Source organism: Chiroxiphia lanceolata, chromosome 9 (assembly GCF_009829145.1).
Source record: "Chiroxiphia lanceolata isolate bChiLan1 chromosome 9, bChiLan1.pri, whole genome shotgun sequence".
Classification (NCBI taxonomy): Eukaryota; Metazoa; Chordata; class Aves; order Passeriformes; family Pipridae; genus Chiroxiphia; species Chiroxiphia lanceolata.
In genome coordinates this window covers 11,648,472-11,668,923 of record NC_045645.1, presented here as the reverse complement: position 1 = coordinate 11,668,923, position 20,452 = coordinate 11,648,472, and the positions used below count along the sequence as shown (strand labels likewise).

The 20,452-nt window shown below is 39.5% G+C and overlaps 1 protein-coding gene across 16 annotated transcripts in view; it reads right to left on the bottom strand.

Moving 5' to 3' along the window:
* NFIA (nuclear factor I A) overlaps window positions 1–20,452 on the bottom strand; it is a 410,936-nt gene that overhangs the window by 114,028 nt on the left and 276,456 nt on the right. For 14 of the 16 annotated variants that reach the window (XM_032696705.1, XM_032696704.1, XM_032696709.1 and 11 more), the window contains one exon: window positions 990–1,055. The exons of the other annotated variants lie outside the window; for them this stretch is intronic. In XM_032696705.1, the coding sequence (XP_032552596.1) occupies window positions 990–1,055 (66 nt within the window). The remainder of the gene's footprint in view (window positions 1–989; window positions 1,056–20,452) is intronic. 16 annotated transcript variants of the gene reach the window in all.

The following is a 20,452-nucleotide window of genomic DNA, read 5'->3' as shown; positions in this document are numbered from 1 at the left end:
TCTTACAAAAAAAGTCTGGTTATGGATAAGAAAAGTCAAGAAAAACTAGTAATAATAATCACTTTCACTTTGGGAGACATTCTAAACTCTAAATATAAGTAGTAAAACAAAACTCAGTTGCCCGTGGGCCAAAAAAAATTGTTGAGGGCTACCTTAGTTAAACACAAAAAGGAAGAGAAGCTGTTCTATTACACACATATTTATCCTTTCGCATACAGTCCCTACAGAAATTCACTATTATTGAATGATTTTTTTTCAGGTTGCTTTACAAAGCAAGCCATTGGTTCAGTAGAAGCTATTGCTTCTACTTCAAAACTGTCCCAGTCCAAAGAACACGAGTGTTCCCAAAAGTCACAGTCCTGCTGCTGCTTCCAAATAAGCTCAAGCCGCTGCCACCTGAAACCATAGTATTGAGAATATGGAGAGAAGAAGGGGCAAGGAACTATAGTTGAGACCCCCTGACCTGCTTACTCATGGTATCTACAAACTTTAAAGCACCATGATGAAAAAATACAAATTATAGTAGCACCTGCAACAGCCCTGCAGTGGCACCTGCCTGAGCAAGTACTTCAGTGTGTCATGTGAGAGCATCAGTAAACAAAAAGTAGTTAAAAGCACATAGAGAAAGCCAAAAGTGATGAAACACACACCCCTAGGAGGTCCTGACTCATGGCCCAGGGACTGAAAGCCTTTGCTATGTAGGAATAAGGATAAGGGTTGCATACAGCAGGCTCTGTAATAGCATCTCCCTAATTAAAATCATTTTTAAAGGAAAAAAATTCTCTCTCCAGGACTGGAGAAACAAATGCTGCCTGAGATCAGTGAATCCGTAGCATTTTAACCATGAGGAGAGTGCACACCCTCTTTGTAGCTGTCCCATGTCAATTATTCTGAATAATCTTTTTATATTAGGCATGGGGAAAAAAAAAATCTTTATAAATATGGGCTGTTTTAATATCCCAAAGCAGGAGCAGCAGGTAAGAACTTACCATTTTCTGGCTGGTCCTTAATATCAGCTTCACTTGGCTGGCTGGGACTTTCAGATTGACTTGAATCTGAAAAACATAAAATACAGCCAAAAATTACAGGGTCTGCTGTGGAAAATAGATCAGAGGCGCCAGACTTCCTCAAAAGGTTGAGAGTACAAACTAAGCACAGGAGTGTTGCACTAGGACATGATAATGCAAAAGTCCCATGCCCAGGTAATATGTTTGTAAGCAAAAAAAAAAAAAAAGAGAATCTTGTTTACAGCACTACACAGAGTGCTTGGGGTGTGTGTAAGCATAAATTAAGCTTTGAGAATCCTTCTTTTTAAAGAAGGCATGTTTAAATTACTCTCCTACATGTTTTTTGTAATGCAGCCTCTATGTTGTATACAAACCAGAGCCTTACTCCAACACATAGTAAAGTCTCAAAACATATCTTCAAGCAGGCATAGAAAGGTAACTAAGCAACCCCATAAAGTCGTGGAGATTTTTGGCTACACATTTCTGGAACAAAATCTGCAAAACTGAGAAAAGAGCTGGTTTTTGGCGTACTTTCACAGTGGTTACAGTGCTACAGGATCCCTAAAATGTATGGTGTTGGTGGTGAACTGCAGTGGGATAAATGAGACCAGATACTGGATGACCTGCTTTAGAACTTGTGTAAAGAATCCTACAAACTCCAGCTAACACTCTCCAATGAGCACAATTTATTTGCCTAAAATAATAAAATTACTTATATGTGTAAATATGAGTGTTTTGCATTTTTTACATTTTATTAACTCTACTTTATGTAAAGATGATTGCTCTTTGGTCCAAGAATTATTCTTAGTAGAAGCTTTAGTCAAACAGTATTTTCCTTCTTAATTATTTCTGTCACTATGAATTGGGGAAAAAAAGTCCCTTTACCTGTGGAAAAAAATTTTTTTTTAAAAAATCCCTCAAATTACTGTTTTTACAATTAATACAATTTTATTTTCTTTCCGCAGAAATTGTTCTGTAATTTACCGATTCCATAAAAAAGTTTTTGCTGTGAAACAAAACTTAGGCAATGAACCCGCTTGCTACTGCCTCAAACCCACCCCTAATCATGACAAACCTATTTTCTGACTTCACCTTGACTTTGCAGAGTTTGGAATTAGCTGTCTGAAATCTGACCACATTTCAGTGAGAAGTCAATGCAAGATCAAAAGGTCACGACACTTAACTGTGATTAAATTGAAAATCTTACTTCTATTGCAACAGAGTCATAACACCACCCCTTCTTTTTCTTTGAGGTATTAATAGCGCTGGAAGAAGCAGTACTACTAGTGACCTTGGGTCAAGCAATGCTAATTTATTGCTCTAAAAAGGTTCCTTGCTTTTAAGCAAATGAAGATTTTAATTACCGCAGAGCACTATAAAGAAAATGCCTATTTTAAATATTCAAATTTTTTTTTTTACCTGCTGACTGTCTGCTTTAGGTATCATTCAGAAGCTTAGAGGACAATCTTGTATAAATTAAAAACTATAAGTGAAAAAAAAACACTCGCAAAACAAAAATTGATAAATTTCAGATTATAAACATTCAGAATATTTAGCCAAGAAAGTGTCAGTCCTGGTACTTCTATTTAAAATAATGAAATTCTCCTAAAAAATGCTATGTTTCCCAGTGTGTCCAGAATCCATTTTCTCTCTTTTGTATTTTTTATTTTTAATAATTTCTCCGATGAAGCTCAGTGAAAAAAAATATTCTCACTTATGCAATTTTGTTTTAAAATATTAATCTTCTGGGTTATCTTTCCCTGATAGCTCAAATCAGTGCCAGCACATAGACTGTGGGGTAACATGCACAGTGCTGTTATATTCTGGACACTTGATTTTGGCAAGAAGTTTCACGTTTCCGATACCGCAAAGGTAGAAACAAAGGTAAAATATTCGGAATGTAAAATATTTAGTTAACATTTAAAGTCAACATTCAATGGATTTAATTTTACAGGGCAGGCATTAGGCTTTTGCTTATATTTTAGGTTTTTCTTTCCCTTCAACCAGCCATGGTTTAATCAGCCTTTGGGCTTTATGTTTAAAGTAGGATCAGAATTTCACAAAAATTTATTAGATTTGGAAAAGTTGCTGCTGAAATATGGGACTCAAAGCACGTTTTCCTTTCAAAATTTGAAACAATCCAGGGAAGGGCTTTGTGGCAGCGGCAAGAGCTGGGCTCGGCACTGGCACCTTGGCTCCAGCACAACCCTGCAGCCGGTGGGCAGCACACACAGCCCGAGCTGCTCCTGGATTTTGGGAAACAAAGTACTTTTGTTTGCACTGAGTGCTGTTTTTCCAACACCAAGGCTAGTGGCACAAGAGAGGCTCCACTGGCCGTAGGACATTTGCTTGTACACTGAATCTTAACTTTCTTCTTTTATTACCCTGGCGATAACATTTTTCCTTATTCTGTTTTCCTGTAACCCTCCCCTTTCTGCTTAAATTAAATTTTAATTTCTTAAAAAAAAAAAAAAAAGACAACGAAGGCTTTAAGCACTATTCTTCATGGGGAAACACAGTAAAATGCAGGATGAGGTAGAATTAAAGCCACTCTACACTGCAGTAGGGATCACGGGAGGCTACCGAAAACATGTACTGGGCAAGCGTATGCTCAGCATTGTTATGCAAGGTGGCATCTTGTGGAAACCCCAGATAAGAAGACTGAGTTAAGGCACTTAGCCAAAATGTTTATATGCAGAATTTTGCTTCCCTGATTTTATTCAGATGCCGCAGATGATCCGGTACATATAAATGTGCCGCCACATGGTTAAGGGATTGGCAAAATCAGAGCCGTTGTGTTTTACAGTCTTGCCTAGGACGAGGGAGTCTTGCTCAGTCTCCACCGCTCGCTCTCTGCTTTTTCAGCAGTTGGCACTAACTCCCGTCGGGGCTTTTTTGTTGTTTTGCACATGGAAACTTTCAAATTCCAGTTTTCTGAATGTTCGGTGTTTTGCGGGTTCGGCTACAACGTGAGGGGGAATGTCTGTCCTGCTGAGTCAGTTAGCCAAACAGGTGACCGTAGGAATAAATTAATTTTTGCCCATACATAATTGATATAAATGGAAGATCGTTTTCATAAGCATTTGCATTAAATCAATAAAATCACTTACTATAGAGCAGTTTAACAATTCATTTGATTTTCTCTTTTCTATATATTTGATAGCCACTCTGCAAAACAGTATACACTTTATGCCTATTTTCTTTAGCAACAACACTGCCAGTTAAATTCTACCACCTGCAATAATTAGAGCCATTGGAAAACATACAAAACAAAATATACAGTAGATGCAAGCCCCTCTTGAATCCACGGCCCCCTGCGGCAATGAGTTTCATTGGTGCCTTAAGCTAAGGCTGGTAGGAAGCCAAAGAATCTGTATATTACAATAAAGTGCATGTTATTAAGGGGAGGATTTAAATGATTTCAGATGGAGTTGGAAATATTATAGTGAGGAACCACTATTAAGATTGCTGATTAAAAAAAAAAATCACCAAGGAATCTAGTTTTATGTTTAAGGAAGCTTAACCTTGAATAGCACAATGGGTTTTATTTGGGGGCTTTTTTAGTTAGAGAAAAGTTAGTGGTTGGAATTTTTAACCCCGAGTTAGCCAGAGTGTGAGTGAGTCTGTGCACTGGAGTCAAGGTTACTGGGCAAGCAAAGCTCAAGGGGATCTGGTATCAACCGTAATCATGGCAAACAGGATAAAAAAACATATTGAAGCTATTTTACTCTCTACTTCCAAGAATCAACTATGATTAAGGGATAAAGGAAAAAAAACCCAACCAACAAAACAGGCTAGTTTTTCAAAGTAGCATTTCCTACCACATTGCTATTCTCTGTTCCTCTTTGGATCTGCTCCTTAAGCATATGCTACCCCAGCACAACCGAGGTGGTTACGCTCGAGCCCCAGGTCTGCCTGATCCCAAACCATACGCAGGCAGGGACCTTCAGCTCCAGGATGGAAGCTCTGGACTTTTCAATATGCAGTTTTCCTTTTCAGCTGCAGCAGGAACACAGCTCCAGCTGGGCTGCACGACGGTTGCATGGAAGCAGGGCTCGCGGCGCTGGAAGGGAGAGCTCCATTGTTTGGAAAGAATAAAACCTTCCCAGGAAAGTCTGGCCTGTGGACAGGACCAATGTCAACAGACTGACAATGTTGTTCTTTTTTGTAGACCGTGACACAGACGGTGTAGAGTTGTTATACCCCTCCACCAAAAAAGCCTGTTTCGAATGTCATGGCACTTCCCAGTGTTAAACCACTCCATGGCTGCCTGACTTGGGAGAAATGGAACACTCTGTTGAGCACTCCCAAAAACACACCGGGTCTCCCAGGGCATGCTGAATCCAGCTTTGCATTCACTGGGGTGGCAGTGACCCCACTGTCTGCTGCTCTGCACAAACCAAATTAATAGATGTCAAGATCATTTTTTACCTCTGCAGAGCCACCCCCCAGCAGAAGCTGTGCCTTTTGAGCAGCCTGTGAGCTAACACAGGTGCAGACACATCTATCGTGGAAACAGTAAAGGTGATCCCCACGTAATGGAGTAAAAAAATTACCAGTGATGCCAGATGAGCAAGGCAGTGCTGCCATTGCCCATGCTGAGCCTGCTCTGCAGTGAAATAAAGCGGGTTCCTCCGCTCCACAGCCAGCCCAGTACCTCACAGAAGTGCACAAGTTAAATTTTCCATTCGTATCGTGTTTTGGAGGGGGGGGATATTGTATAATAAACTGACATATTTTATTCAAGTTTCAGAGTCCTATTTGTAATAAAAAATTTATATGGCTGGGTTGTGTTCATGCAATAAATTTTTCATCTATAATTTTGGGCATAGATTCTACCAAAGATTTATATATGTTAAAAAAAATAATTTAAATCATGCTTCTTTATATACAGTCCTATGTGGTGAGCTTAAGGGATTTACAAACAGAAACCAGGACCAGAACTGGAGCTTTTTTACACTCACTTTTCCTTCATTATACATTATAATGTAAACACATAGGGATCGCTCCATATATGCTACAATTATTATTTATGGTTATTTTGGTGGCTACTACTATTTCTTTTAAGGAAGGCCTGGCTCTCCCTATCACTCCAGCCATTGCTTTCAAGTCAACTTTTATAGAGAGTTCGAAGTGCTTCATTATCATCCACCTCACCATCACACATGTACATGCCCACACCAGATTTCCAGTTTTATTGCATACCCCCTGTACTCTGTGCCCCATCCCCATGGCTCTCCAAGGAGGTTCTGCAGTGGTAAAATCCCTGTGGTGCCAGCCTGGTTGTTTTTTTTTTATAAGGCAAGGACTCTTAATTCCTGTACACTGGGAAAGAGATTATCTTTGATAATGGAAATGTAAATCAAAGCTTGCTGTTGTTTATTCCAGACAGACATTTGTGTGTTAAGTCTGTTTATCAGGCAACACTTTGTCTAAGCCAGGAAGTAGTCAGCCTTTGTAACAAGATGTATGCAAATGATTTTCCCATCAGCCCTTGCCACAAAACTTTTGTGGCAAAAAACCCCTTCTTGTTACTTCACCAGTAAGACGCTCCTAAGCTACCCCATAAGTAGACTAGCAACAAAACAGCCAGCGAGACTATGCTGATGAGTTTGAATGAGCCCAAAACATGTGCCCACAGTCTGTTGCTCGGTATTGTAAGCAGACTTTGTGTATTACATCTGTTTATCAGGCAACACTCTGTCTGCTGGGGCGGCTTTGTACCAAGGTGGATGCAAACAAAGATCTCCACAACTCCCTGCCTAACTTTTTTTGGCCACAGAAATTCCCCGTTACTTTCCTCCTCGCTGGAAATAGGAATGTGAAACTTCACCGAGAGGCTGCGAGACCCTAAAACTGTATCAAAATGGTTTCATTTTAAATCAACTTTCTTTGTTCTCACAAGTCCATGAATGATTTACTGCTATCGTGTGATAGCCTAGAATGTGGGGAATCTGTGTATTCCCATACTTGTTCCTTGATATTACAAACAAGTATTTGATTCACTTCTAAATGTTTGTTTTTAAAACAGTTTACAGCCTTTGATTCCTGCTTACTGATTCATTTCTGGAACATTTTCTATTTATTCCTTTGCAGTAGCAAACGTTAATTTTGACTTAATTCAAATTGTCATCAAAGGCTTCCTTAAGAAATCCCACAGCACAGATTTTATTTGTTATAATAAAATATTCTTAAAGTAAACATCGTTCGACTGTGTTTTTTTAATTCCAAGAGATACAAAAATCCGTTACCCAAAGGATTCAAATTGGTTCAGCCCTTTTTCCTAGACAAAATAAACACTTTAGGACTTTACTTGTTTGTATTCTCCTCAGTGGTGCTGTATGCATCACCAGCTAAAAACAAAGAAACTTTTAGCTGCTCAGACAAAATGCAGAAGCTCCCCAAACAACGAAGCAGGGGGGTGGGGAGGCATTCAGAAAGTCTGACAGTCCATTCAATATAGGGATGATGGCCATAATGCATCCAGGGTCCCCTTGCTAATTAAATATGCATTGGCACAGTTTTGATCGATGCAAGCCATGGATCAGATGACACACCTGCAAAATCTTGAGCCCAGAGCTCCCAGGAAAAGGAAAATACAGGCTGTCTCCTTATCTTTGTTTTCAAAGGCTCTCAATTTCTGTGCTTAGATATCTAATTTAATTCTCTCACCCCTCAGCAAACTGGATTAGGAAAGTCAATACTGCCATTGTGCATCGACAGGAACACACAGCTTTCCTTTTATTCAATTTAGCCATGACCTTTAGACAAAGATAATGACAACTGTCTAAAAGTAAGGTAAGGTCTTAAGGAAGACCCTGCCGAGGGGCCCCTCTTGCTTTCCATGGCTCCTCCGCCCAGGAAGAGCCCATCAGCCATGGAGCAAATTCCAAAATAGATTTTCTCCCCAGACTGCAATGACTAGGACTGGCTTGGCAGAGCAGCTCCCTCAGCCACCAAGGGCTGAGGACCTGGGACACCTCTACACCAGCGGCTGGACCCTCACGAGCCATTTGCCGAGAGGTGGCAACATATCCGGAGGAAGCACGCGTGCCAACGGCAAAGCCGAGCCCTCGCACGAAGAGGGACCGTGCTGTCCTATTTTTCTTGTGGCTGTTAGGGACACAGGGAAGTGGAAGGGTCAGGCGAGTGCCGGCAGGAGCACTAATGTCTAATTTCTGGCTCCGGTACTTGGGGAGAATTGTAATCCTAGAGCTAAGAACATAGCACAGGGAACCCCACACAACCGTGGCGGGAGGAGGAAGCGGTACGTGGATTTTCCTGGAGCTGAGCTAAAGCCAATGGAAATGACATTACTTTCCAATAGGTCTCGCATCAATATTTTTAGCAGCCTTCCTACACGAGATAGCATCTTTCTAATACATCTGTAAGGGAAGGACAGAGAACATGCTCAAGCTAACGAACAGCTATCACAGTCAGTAATCCACTTTGGTACCTGCAGATACAGGTTGTACCTGAATCAGTGACTGAGGAATATAAAAATTCATATTGATTGAACAGCCCAGCTCCACAAAATGTGAGCTTCCATGCTGCACAGTGTTTTAATTCTGCAGGATTTTTTTTTAGCTGCATTTAAAAATATACTTGGCATTTCTAGCTGTGGACCAATATTTTTCTCATGTCTTTTTATACAGATTTGGAGGGAAAGATATTTGTAATGGAAAAAAAATATGTGCAAAGTTGGATTGCTAAGTTTCTGTAATCTTGGGAAATAAAAAAAAAAGCAGCCTATGTAAGAGCTACAAGAAACCATATGGATCAACAAGAGCTGCCCTCATATCCCTAGGAAATATATATTAACCTACATTTCATCATCATAAACCCCAAAATAAAAAATCTAATTAGAGTCTCTACCCTCAGATTCACTTCTAGAAAATTTGCTTATCCCCCTCACAAAATGATTTACAGTACTTACATCCATTTCTTCAGAGTGATTTAAATTTATTGAATCATTTCAATTTTTAGAGAGCTTCCATTTGGATCTGTACGGGTTTCTAGACATATGTAGTGCTCAGTTATTTAAAATTAATTGCAGTACAATAATTTTAAATTGCCTCACACTATACGAATCTCAAGTGCTTTGAAATATTTGAACCATTCTATTTAGAAGCCATCAAACTTCTGAGCACATGCATCAAAGAGTTGTTTTAAAAGCCGAAGGGCCATAGTGATGATCCCAAAGTGCAGGTGAGCACGGCTTTGGGCATGCTCACTGCACAGGGTCCTGAATTTATAGAACAATTCAACAGATTTTGCCCGAATGTCAATCTTTAATTAATAAAAACTGATCCTGTAATAATTTCAAACCACTAAAAAAATTCTAAAACTAAAAAAGCACTGTTATAAAATAATGGCATACATTAAAACTATTATTACTTCTAATGTATATTTATGGAACATCCTTTTATTCTGAAAATTAAAACAGCTTATTAACATTAAACTCAGCTTTACAACACCTCTGTGGGAAAGGTGAGCATAACTATGCCCATTTTATGCAGGGATGAAGGAGGCACATAGAGGTTAAGTGATCTACCTTAAGAAGCACAGTTACTGAAAGGAGTAAAAAGCACAGGGCCGAACTCTTGAGCTCGAGAATAAAGTCTCATTCCCACCAATGTGGCCATTACAGTGGCAATGGCTTAGGAAGCCTTCAACTACATTATGTGGAAAATTACTTCGTAGAATGGATCCAAAGTCACCTAGAAGGGATACTTCCAGTCACTCCCAGTTTCTGTTTACCTTGCCTTTTTTTTTGTCTTATTAGGTATTTTGAAAAACAAAAAATTATTTCTCTGTATCTCTCCAGAGTATCTTCTATCTCAGTTTAACAATATCAACACTATTTAGGGTGACAGTATTTTAAACCTGACTTATATATAAGGCAAGTGAAGATGGAACTGTGTGACAAGCAGATCTGGTAGCTTTAGTCAAAGTCTCCAGGTCGGCTTCTGTGCAATTTTACACTGGTGAGTAAACCAACATCAGCAAAGCAGGATTATGTCCACCATATGGTGAGACTCCATTGGCGGTAGTACAGTCACCCAATTAATCTCTATCCCCCACCATCCCCTTGTTATTTATTTATTGTGACAAACTCATCCTTGTGGGACCCAAGGCGGGGAGCTGCGCATTCTTAGGCTATTCTCGTCAGTGCCCATCCTCATTCTTTATCCATGCTGCCCAAGCAGTGTCTGGTGGGCTGGTACCTCTCCACTGGCCAAGACGCACTGTGCTACAAGGTCACAACCAAGGAGGATCTCTAGATTTTCCATAGAGGACAAAAATAAAGAATTTTTCAAACTTGCCCTCCATCCAAAAGCCAAATAAAGCCCACTCCCTGCCAATGAGTGCAGTCTTTGTAAACTGCCTTCCAAAGCTCACCTTTCTAACATCATCACATGGATAACAAAGCTGTTTCTGGAGACCATCAGTGCTCATGTATTTCAGTCTAAGAGACTTCATCAGCCAGCAAAAACAAAGAAAAACCTTCACCAAATCAACATGCTGGGCAGAAGCCCATACCTCCTCCTTTTTCAACCTCTCCTGCTCCTCTTTCCCTGAAAGGACAACTGTAAAATTTTCCTTGGATTGAACAAAAATTCAACTAGGAATCTATACATCAGAGTAAAGAATACTTAAAAAAGGGCTAATATCTCAAAGAATGGGCCCATTTTCCCTATAAAGGATTATTCCAGTTCACACAGGGAAAAACTATGTTGATAATAAAAATATGTGTGACTATTTAAGAAATAAACAAAAGATGAGCTAATATTCCATGGAGATTTTGTCAATACCAGATTAATATCAAGTTACAGATGAGGCAATCTAAGCAAAATTTAGGTACTATTATTTTATTATGGATCGACACTTGCAGTCCCGTTTTCACAGCTCTCTTTTATTTTGATGTACCTGACCCTTTTCCTCTTGGCTTCCATTTCAGCCCCTCTTAAGTACATATTTGGTTGTAGTGGCCAATTTTTTTTTTTTTTTTTTCTGGCAGATGTCTTTTCCTTGTTCTGTGCACTCCGAAGAGTTCAACGTGGCATGCGAAAAATTTCCATTTCAGGTTTTCTTAAGCTTTATACAAAATTAAACTGTTGGCAAAAATACATAGATACATGAAATTATGCAGCAGAAAAAGCTGCTCAATAGTTCCCTTTCCTCTCTCCCTACCTTCTTCTTGTCCTTTTTTCTGCGAAAAATTGCAGAAATATTGCCATCAGCCCAAAGAAAAGTCAGAGAGTTTTGCCACAAAGAATTGCCACTGATTGCTGCTCCATGGATGTGTTTCTACTCTCACAATATTGTAGACTGTGAAGAAGAACTGAGAATTACCATAAAAATCAGGACGTGTTTTGTTGCATCAGTATCATGTTGGCATCAACACCACAGACTCGGGCAGAAAAAAAAGCAGCCTTTTGGTAGGCAGCCTACTCTTGGTCTGTGTTTCTGCTGTGTTTGTAAGCCATGTAAGTGAAAGAGAAAGTTAAAACTTGGAGAGAAGTAACATCCTGAAGGATCGGTATGGAGCCATCACACCGAGTTACAGCAAAATCTAAGCTATGATTGCCATAAATCATGGAGAAATGGAATTATATCCACATCTCAAAGGACAGTGGATCATTATAAATATCTGAAAGAGTTGGGCATATATACAGTACGCCCCCTGAAAAACATTAAGCTTAATGTGTTGACTCCGAAAAAGCAACCTAAAATCCATTTTCCACCAGGTCTCAGTGCTGCAAATCTAAACCTGAGGAAGGAATTTAAATGCAGAAAAGTCCAGAGCTCTCCAAACCTGTAACTACACTGCGTAGACAAAATTTTAATCAAACTTTTAAAGCCATGGCTATGATCTGATGAACAGACAGCTTGACTTGATTACATTTTTAAGTTTCAGTTTCTATTTCTGTTTTAAGATGAAAAAGATCATAGAGTGTCAGAAATTTGAATACTGAATAGCAAAAGCTCTTGCAGGTTTAGAAAGCATATAGAAAAGCTGGCAAAAGAAAACGCTATTCCATTGCCACCATCTGCTTTCTGGCATATTGAAGAAACTTTACTAACAGCAACATTTTCTTGCATTAGAATATCTGCTAATTAGTTTTGTTGTAATTTTTTTTTTTTAAATTACCTTTTACACAGAAGGCAAATAGCCAGTTTTTTTGGCTGGCTACACCTTACACCATGTCTGATAACATTTTCACATTAAGTTCAGTTTACCTCACATTTTTTTCTATCAAAATCCTATCTTTAGCATAGTCAAAGCCTGCAAAAACTTTGCCTTGCTGAGACTAAAGAAAAAAACATCAAACATACGAAGTGTTAAAAATCGCTGAATAACTCAAAGGAAAAAAGATAATTTTGAAGGCGTTTTGGCTGAAATCTATTTTCCTTTGAATTGCATGAGTGTTTTAAAATGTTAAAAACACTACAGAGTGACTAATGAATGTAAAAGAATGATAAAGAGTATGGGTCCAGTTATCAGTGATGTGCCTAAAACAAAATAATTTTGGACAGTCTGCCATGCAAATATTGACTAAAATGTCATAAATAATGTCTGCAACAAAGGGAATCCTGCAAAGTACTTAATGCATTGTAAAGTGTGCCTTTTAGCAAGCAGTACGTTACAGAGCCTGGAAACTTCAGTAGGACAAAAAACCCCTAAAATTTCCCAGATAAAAATATTACTAATGTTGTTTTTTTGGGTTTTTTTTGGTTTTTTTGTTTTGTTTTTTTTTCAGAAACGAACCTTCCAAAAAGTTAAAGGTACAGCGTTGCATTTGGAAAATGGTTCAGTTAGTAGTTGACTTCAAAAAGAAATTACTTGTCCAGAAATTAAAACCAGACCAAATGTAACCAACTCATTGACTTCTGACTATTTTCTCTGCCATTTTTAATAGTATTTTCACCCATTTCTTTGCTGGCAGGGAAGAGGCTCTTTGCAGGTCTTTATCAGACTGTACTGAAACCAAATGCAAAGATATTAAGTCACACTGCCCTGGGCCGGAGCTGAGAGGTGGCAAAGCTTCTGTTCCAGCATTCTTAGGACCTAATTCTGTCTCAGTTCAGAGTCTGACTGATTCCACATGTAGGGTTAGAAATAAAAGCGTAATCCTATGAGAATGATGGCAAAAGATTCAGGAAGGGTGGCTCAAAACTACTTTTAAAATCCCAGAATGTTAGTAATTTTATTACTTTTTTAGAAGCATTAAAATATGAAGTCAAAATGAGGAATGACATAGGAAGTTGCACTAGCAACTCCAGATTACTTGCATCTCCACTTACATACTACGCTACCTGTAATCACAAACAACCCAGTCACTTTTTTCTGAAAGTCTACTAAAAGAAGGAAACAATGAGGTCTACACTGAAATATTCTGCATGAGTTTTGCAAAATTTCATTTCTGAGAGAAATTTCACAGCCACAGAGATGACAAAAAATGAAGATATTTTACATTTCTAAAGCATCTTTCATCCAAGATCAAAGAACTTCATCAACAATAATTCTCAAAATACTTCTTTGAAATAGGAGTACTAAAAGGAGTACTATTAAATCTATTTTATCTTTATCTAACTTGATCTATTTTCTTTGTAAAATGCTAGTTACTGTAGCATCTCTCTAGGCAGAGCATGACTATAGGTTAAGTGACTTGACTAGAAACACTTACTAGCTCAGCAGTAGACTTGACAATGATCACATTCAGGAGTCAAGAATGCTAAACCTTTCATCTACTAATTTAAAAAATGTATATGTGAACTTACTTAGGGAGGACAAAAAGCCCTCTACCATCATGGGATTGAGGTGCCACCAAGGTAAGTGAAGGATCTGGAATCAGCAGGAACATAAAGCAGCTGGTAGGGCATGCTGTGGTAACGTAGTGACAGATCAATAGGTGTGAGATGGCAATACACCACATATGAAGGGAAGAATCATGCATTGCTATTTTTCAAACCTTTTGGAAAAAATTAAGTCAAACTCTCTTAACAAAGATGCAAAGTCTCCCCCCTGAAACACACACAGCCCAGACAGAAAGGGAAATGGCGGCACCAGAAGTGCTCCCTGCTCTCCTGTGGAGGCTCAGAAAGAGCAAAGGTTTACCAGCTGCACCACAGGTCACCCACAAACAGATTGGTGGGCTGTGGGGCAGAATCTGGGGCTGAAAAATTTGTTTAACGTGAAACTTACAATTATTTAAAAATAAATTACAGACTGTGCTACAAACAGTATAATTCAGTCTTTGGGCCAATGTAATTCTTGACATAACCCAAGTGGAATTACACTGGGGATAAACTTAGCACAGTGTTTTCATAAGGCTCCTTTTCTTATCATTCCTGCAATCAGGTCATACGTGGCTACAAATGATATTCTCTTGTCTGCTTTGTAACATGGACGAGATGTTATCGACTGCATTCTGCCGCGTCAGGGAGCAGTGCACACTCTGTGAACGTGCACAGAACCTACTGCTGATAAAAGCAGCCTCTGTTTGGAGAGGTGTGCTTTATAATCCTTGTGGTTTTGCAGCAGAGGAACTGTTGGACAATGAAGAAAAACATTTCAGCTCCCCTGAAAGTTTGACTGTTCCTTTTCAAACAATACAACACACGATTCGGGACATACTGCTGACACAGCAACATCAGTGCCTCAAAGAAACTGTGGGAAATGTCAAATTTATAGTCCTATGGGTGAGTGTTGGAAGGTTTTTTCCCCCCCTTCAGCAAGCCTCTGTCAAAAACAGAGCCTCTAGAAAGTTTTTGGCTACGTCCCAGCAAAGCAGAAGGAAGCTGTATCCCACACTTCCCTTGGGACTTAATGAAATATACAGCCTCTGGGCTTCTTTCAATTTGGTCTTTCAGATTGCTAAACCAGTGAAAGAAGGATCCTAGCTGTCACAAACGTCACATGTTTGGGGTCACCTGCTGCTCGGGGGTTCTCATGCCAGTTGTTGACATAATAAGCACCCCTTACACTTTAATTACAATTCACAGTGTGCAAACTCTGCAATCTGCTTTAAGGCAGACAGTCTTTTAAATCAACACTAAATTCTACTACTGTTCGAGCAGAAATGGGAGGAAAAAGATGTCCAGCTGACTGAATAATTGTATTCAAATATTTGTGATCCTGAAGAAAAGTAAGCACTATCCAGTGAAAAGAGCAACTGTATTGCCTGTAACACTTCAGAAAGCGTAGTTAAAACTTGACTTGCTTCTCACAGTCACGCAGATGACGCACATGAGATGTTTTCATTTGATGAGCTCTTTCTGAAGCTCCTGCGAACACAAACCTGAGCACCCAGCTGTGTTTGTCCCCGAGCACAGAGCGGGCTGGACACAATGCCGAACACTGGGATTGTCTAGGGGAGGGAAATTCTCAAGCCCTCTTAGTATGAATTTCAACAGGACTTGTGCAATGAAAGCCTAAATGGGAAGACATGTTTATTTTATTCTGGAATGCTTTATTTAGCTCAGTACAAGAAACATTGGGTCTACTTAAAAATACTTATTATTTTGAGAAAGAGAGGAGAGCCCTTTAGTTTCCTTGACCACTATCTCTTTTTTAACTGTTACTCTTACTCCTAATAAAGACATATCAAGACCACCAAACTTAAATAAATTATACCAGCTGGAGAGGAATAAAAGTCTCCTCTCCTTATATGTTAGAGAAAATCCATTTTAGCATTTGTGCATCTAAAAATGCCCCCAATTAATTATATTATTTACAATGCTTTGGTTGAATCCATCTTTTCCCATGGAAAGAATAAGACCATTAGAGGGGATACAGGCTCTGGGAGCACTTCTAGAAGAATTTCTACATTCTCTCTGTTAGAAACACTGATAAATTGTGGGTTATGGATCACGCTGTCCACACAGGAAAGTATTCCAGCTTCCTGGTGGCAGCACAACCTCCAGCAGCTGCGCTCTGCACGCATCCACCCTACGTGTTCTCAGAGAAACAAAGGAGAAGTCAATAGCACAATACGAGGGCCTATTCCTATTTAAATCAACAGGAGTGGCTTTGGCCATAGGAGAAGGCTACTGTAGTCCAACTGACTTCTTAGAGGAAAAACAATGATGGGTTTTCACCATGTTCAATAGCCAAATGCTGGCAAGCTCTTTCCCCCTCAGTTGAGAGGGATGGAACCTCCTCCTGCCGCCTTTGCTGTCTCCTCTCCCCCTCCTTGCTCACCGTATCAGCAACCTCAGATAAACTCAGAACATTTTGAAATTATCATCAGACTGTGAAGCACTTCAATGAAAATCTATAAAACAAATTTATAGTGTGCATTCATGTGTATTATATATACACTTACAATGGGATTTATCATTTAGCTGACCTTTGAAACACTGATATTTTTAGATCCAAAAAAATGTGTGTTGATTGTACTTCAACCCAGTCCCCCTACAATGTACCAATGCCTTGATATCTTACTACAGGAAAGATAATTGCAGTGAATTTTTATATTTCAGCACATGGGAAGATAAGATTAGACAGTAGGGACATAAAAGCAAACTGCACCACATAAAAGATAAGTTTCTGAAAGTTACAATTTACACCAAATGTTACAGATTAAAATGTTCAAAGCTATTTATAGGGCCTTGTGCTGGTCCTACAGGAAGACTGCAAAGAACCAGCACTACCTTTTCCTTAATCACTTCTTCCCATACCTAAACCCCCTTTGGAGCGCACAAATTATTAATGATATTAAGACTATTACTAATTCCCATTACCACTCAGGTGCCTCAGTAAACTGGTCCCAAGGCTGTATCTGCTGCACAGACCTCACCATCCAAGAGGATTGTTCCTACTCTAACGGGATTATCTACAATCTGAACAAGTCATCCCAAAAGGTAAATAAGCATTTGATTTCCCTCTCCCTCCACTGTATGCCATGTTTGCCTCTGTCAACTGAATACCTTGCCATATTTTTTAAACGGGATATTTTTCTTCTTTATTCTCTACCATTAAGCTGCCACCAATAGTAGTTTGTTCAGTGGAAGAAATAAGGAATAAAAGCAAGAGAGATACACTTACTTCCATACAAGGTCTAAAAAAGTGGAGCTAAAAAGCAAATTAAAAGCAGGGAAATGTAGTTAGGGAGCCACACAAAGTGCCGTATGCAGCAGGCAGCAGACACAGCCGCTGCCCACCAAAGGGCACAGGTGCAACAGCAGAAAAATAACCCAGTGCAAAGCAAAGTTTCTACCACAGCGGCAAATAAATGACACCCTCTGGAAAGCTGTCCTGGCAGCCGCCAGCACACGGTATCCACTCCCTCCGGCTGAGCCCTCGGACGGCTTCCCAGCGCCACAAAAACAAAGAGGGTTCATGGTGTAAGGCAGGGCTCCGGCAAACATGCTCAGAAGTAATTTTTCAATCACAACTTAACCATATTTTCTATTTTCTTTCTCAAACGTAACCTTCTCTGAGGACTATTTCTATGAATAGTCTCAAATTTCAGCCACTTCTGATGAAGGCCTTTATAAAAAAAGTGTTGCTAGAAATGTCTGACAAGGGAAAAGTGTTTTTTTTCTCTACTATACAATTACTAAAAACATATGGTGGAAGAGATTCCGTGCAAACCTGGAGTGTGGTCTGATTTCCACAAAGATGAGGGAGGAAAAGTTGCAGCCCCAGCCACGGGATTGGTAAAAGAAGGAGTTACAATGGAAACTATTTTGAAAACAGAACTCTGTCAGCCAATGCAGTTAAGAGTGACTCCATACACAGAATTACATGTAGGTTAAATCAACCCCACTCTCAGGATTTGTGGGTGTGAGCTGTATACCGAGTGTTTAGTGAAGCCCAATTCATGTTCAAAAGAAAATTAAACCAAAGAATAAGTTATTAAAAGGAGCCTTTGAAGCAAAAAGCAATGATGTGTGAAAGACAGAACCAGAAGAGTTTATTTAAACACACAGCGCAAAAATCAGGGAAAACAGAAATTAGGAAATTAGAAGAACAGTCATGAAGGCACCCAGCAGCCTTTTCCTGGAACTACAAGTTCTTATATCTATGAATATTTTATCCAGATTCAACTATCTTTTTCAAGTCCTTCCTATCAAAATTCCAGACATTTTCTTCAATAAAATCAGAAAAGTGATTCAAAATGTATTGGTAGAAGATATAAAATTAGTTGTGTGTGGATATTACAAAGGATCTGGGAACCTTATACCCTTTAGATCTGCTTATTTAACTATTTAGCAGCACAATTTAAAATTTGCATATGACTGGTTTGATGCCAAACCATAAGAATAAAGCAGGAATGTCTCTCTCCTCCTATGAATTTCAAACTCAGAGTTTTTTAACTTACTCCTCAAATGTGAACTGCGTTCACTTCCTAAAATTACTGTGTAACCCATAATCTAGTTAGAAAAGTGTATGTAAGACTTTAAAATAAGCTGTTTTTTTGTTCCTTTAAACTTCCTATCAGGAGTAAATTGTCTGGTGAACATGCTCAGAAATCGCATATTTCATGCTGGTCCCAAAAGAGGAATTCTTCATTTAGCAAACTCATGTCTAAAAATAAAGGTCTAAAACTGAAAAAAGTTAGCTCTAAACCCCAGTTCCTCACTGCATGCAGCACCCAACGATGTTTAATGATGAGAATAGTCTGGTCCATCCTCTTACAACAGTCTTCTTGTCCTGAAGAAGTTCCAAAATAATCTCTGTGATAAAATCAATCCATGTAAGTACAGATTCTACCTCCAAATGTCTCTCAACTTCTCCCCATGTCACTTCATTCTGATACAGTTGAGACCCTATTGATGTTTGGAGGTACCATGCCCATCCCAGTGAGTAAGGTGGGAATGCTTATCCTACTGACTAAGCAAGGCATGGGCAGCCCTAACTTGGCACAGTACTGCAGAGGTCTTGTTTGCCCAGTCTCTGCTAGATACTAATTTTATTATGGCAGGATAAATAAAGCAAGAATAGCAAGGGAGAGTGGGGAAGGGAGACAGAGGGAAGGCAGCCAGAGGGTATTACAGAAGTTTACACTATATGTGGCCTGAAACTCAAACTTCCGGGCAGAACTGAGGGTGCTGTGTAACCCCAACTATGGTCTATATGTGTGGAGGTGGATTTTGTCCCCAAAGTCCCCTTCATTTCACACACCAAAAATCAGCCCTGGAGAAAAGAAGAATGTCTTTCCTGCAAGATATGTGGTTTGGTCCAAATTGAGGGAAGAAGCTGAAGAAAAATAGTCAGTTTAGGTGTCACAGCTCAGTTAATAGGGGCCGAATCCATTAGTCATGACAGGCAAGCCTGCAATTAATTATGACTGTCTTGTGCTCCCCCACTAGGCAAAGTCCTTTCCTGGTTTTTCTCCACTCCTTATTCAAGAGCAATAGCCAGGACATATTCCAGGACAAGTTGCTGTGTGCTGCTGAGATCGAAAAGCAAGGACACTGGAGGGGTGAATGCACCAAATATCTGACTTTGCAGCTTTCTCAATCTTACACAGGTACCATAACCCAAGCAGAAACTCTACCCATATCTGCGGCTGTCAGAACACCTACAGACTGAGTGCCCCTGCTTCATGTGATCTAGGAGAGGGATCATCCTTTACCCCTGTACGGGGACCTCACTGCCAAGTCCAAGTATCACTAATTATGATCAGGACTGCACCCAGGACTGCCACCCTGCAGATCTCCATTTTGCTGAGCGCTGTATAAGCAAAGAACAAAGAGAGAATCCTTGCCTCAAAGAGCTTAGGATTTACTAGGCCTACCAGGAGAGAAGGACAAGCACAGCATCTTACTCTGGTGCCAAGTGTAAATTTTCAGAGCTCTGGCTCCAACCAGTCATAAATAAAAATGGGAAAAAGTATAAGGTAATTCTGGTCACTTTGTATCATTTCAAACCCTTGAAGAACATATATATGCATCTAAGTCCTTTAATAAATATATAAACAACAGAAGGATATGATTTAGACTTAAAATACCACCCTGACTCTAACTACAGTGTTGATAATGCAATGTGACTAGAAATGTAGCTTATTGGCCCTCTGTTTTAGGCATAGATAACAGAACAGGCCTAAAAAGTGCCTACAAGTAACACTACATGTGAAAAAGAGCAAAGATAGTAATTGCTGGCTGAGTATTTATGTGGCCAGGATAGACTGGGTCGAAACTCATGGCTTGATTAACTCTTCCCTTTTTTACAGAGTCTCCCCCACACTGACACTCACAATCCTTGGGGCTCAGCTTCTTTAAGAGTGCAGAAAAGGGTCCATCCTGCGAGCATCAGCAGTCTTTGGGGCACACACAGACTTGCAGACAAAGGATCAGCCCTTACAAATATTTTCTAATTAATCCAACCATGATCCTGAAGATGGAATTTTATTTCCTTTTTTTTTTTTTCCAGTTAATTTCTTTATTTATTATGCACTTGAGGAGACTTCATTGTCCAACTATTTTATTAT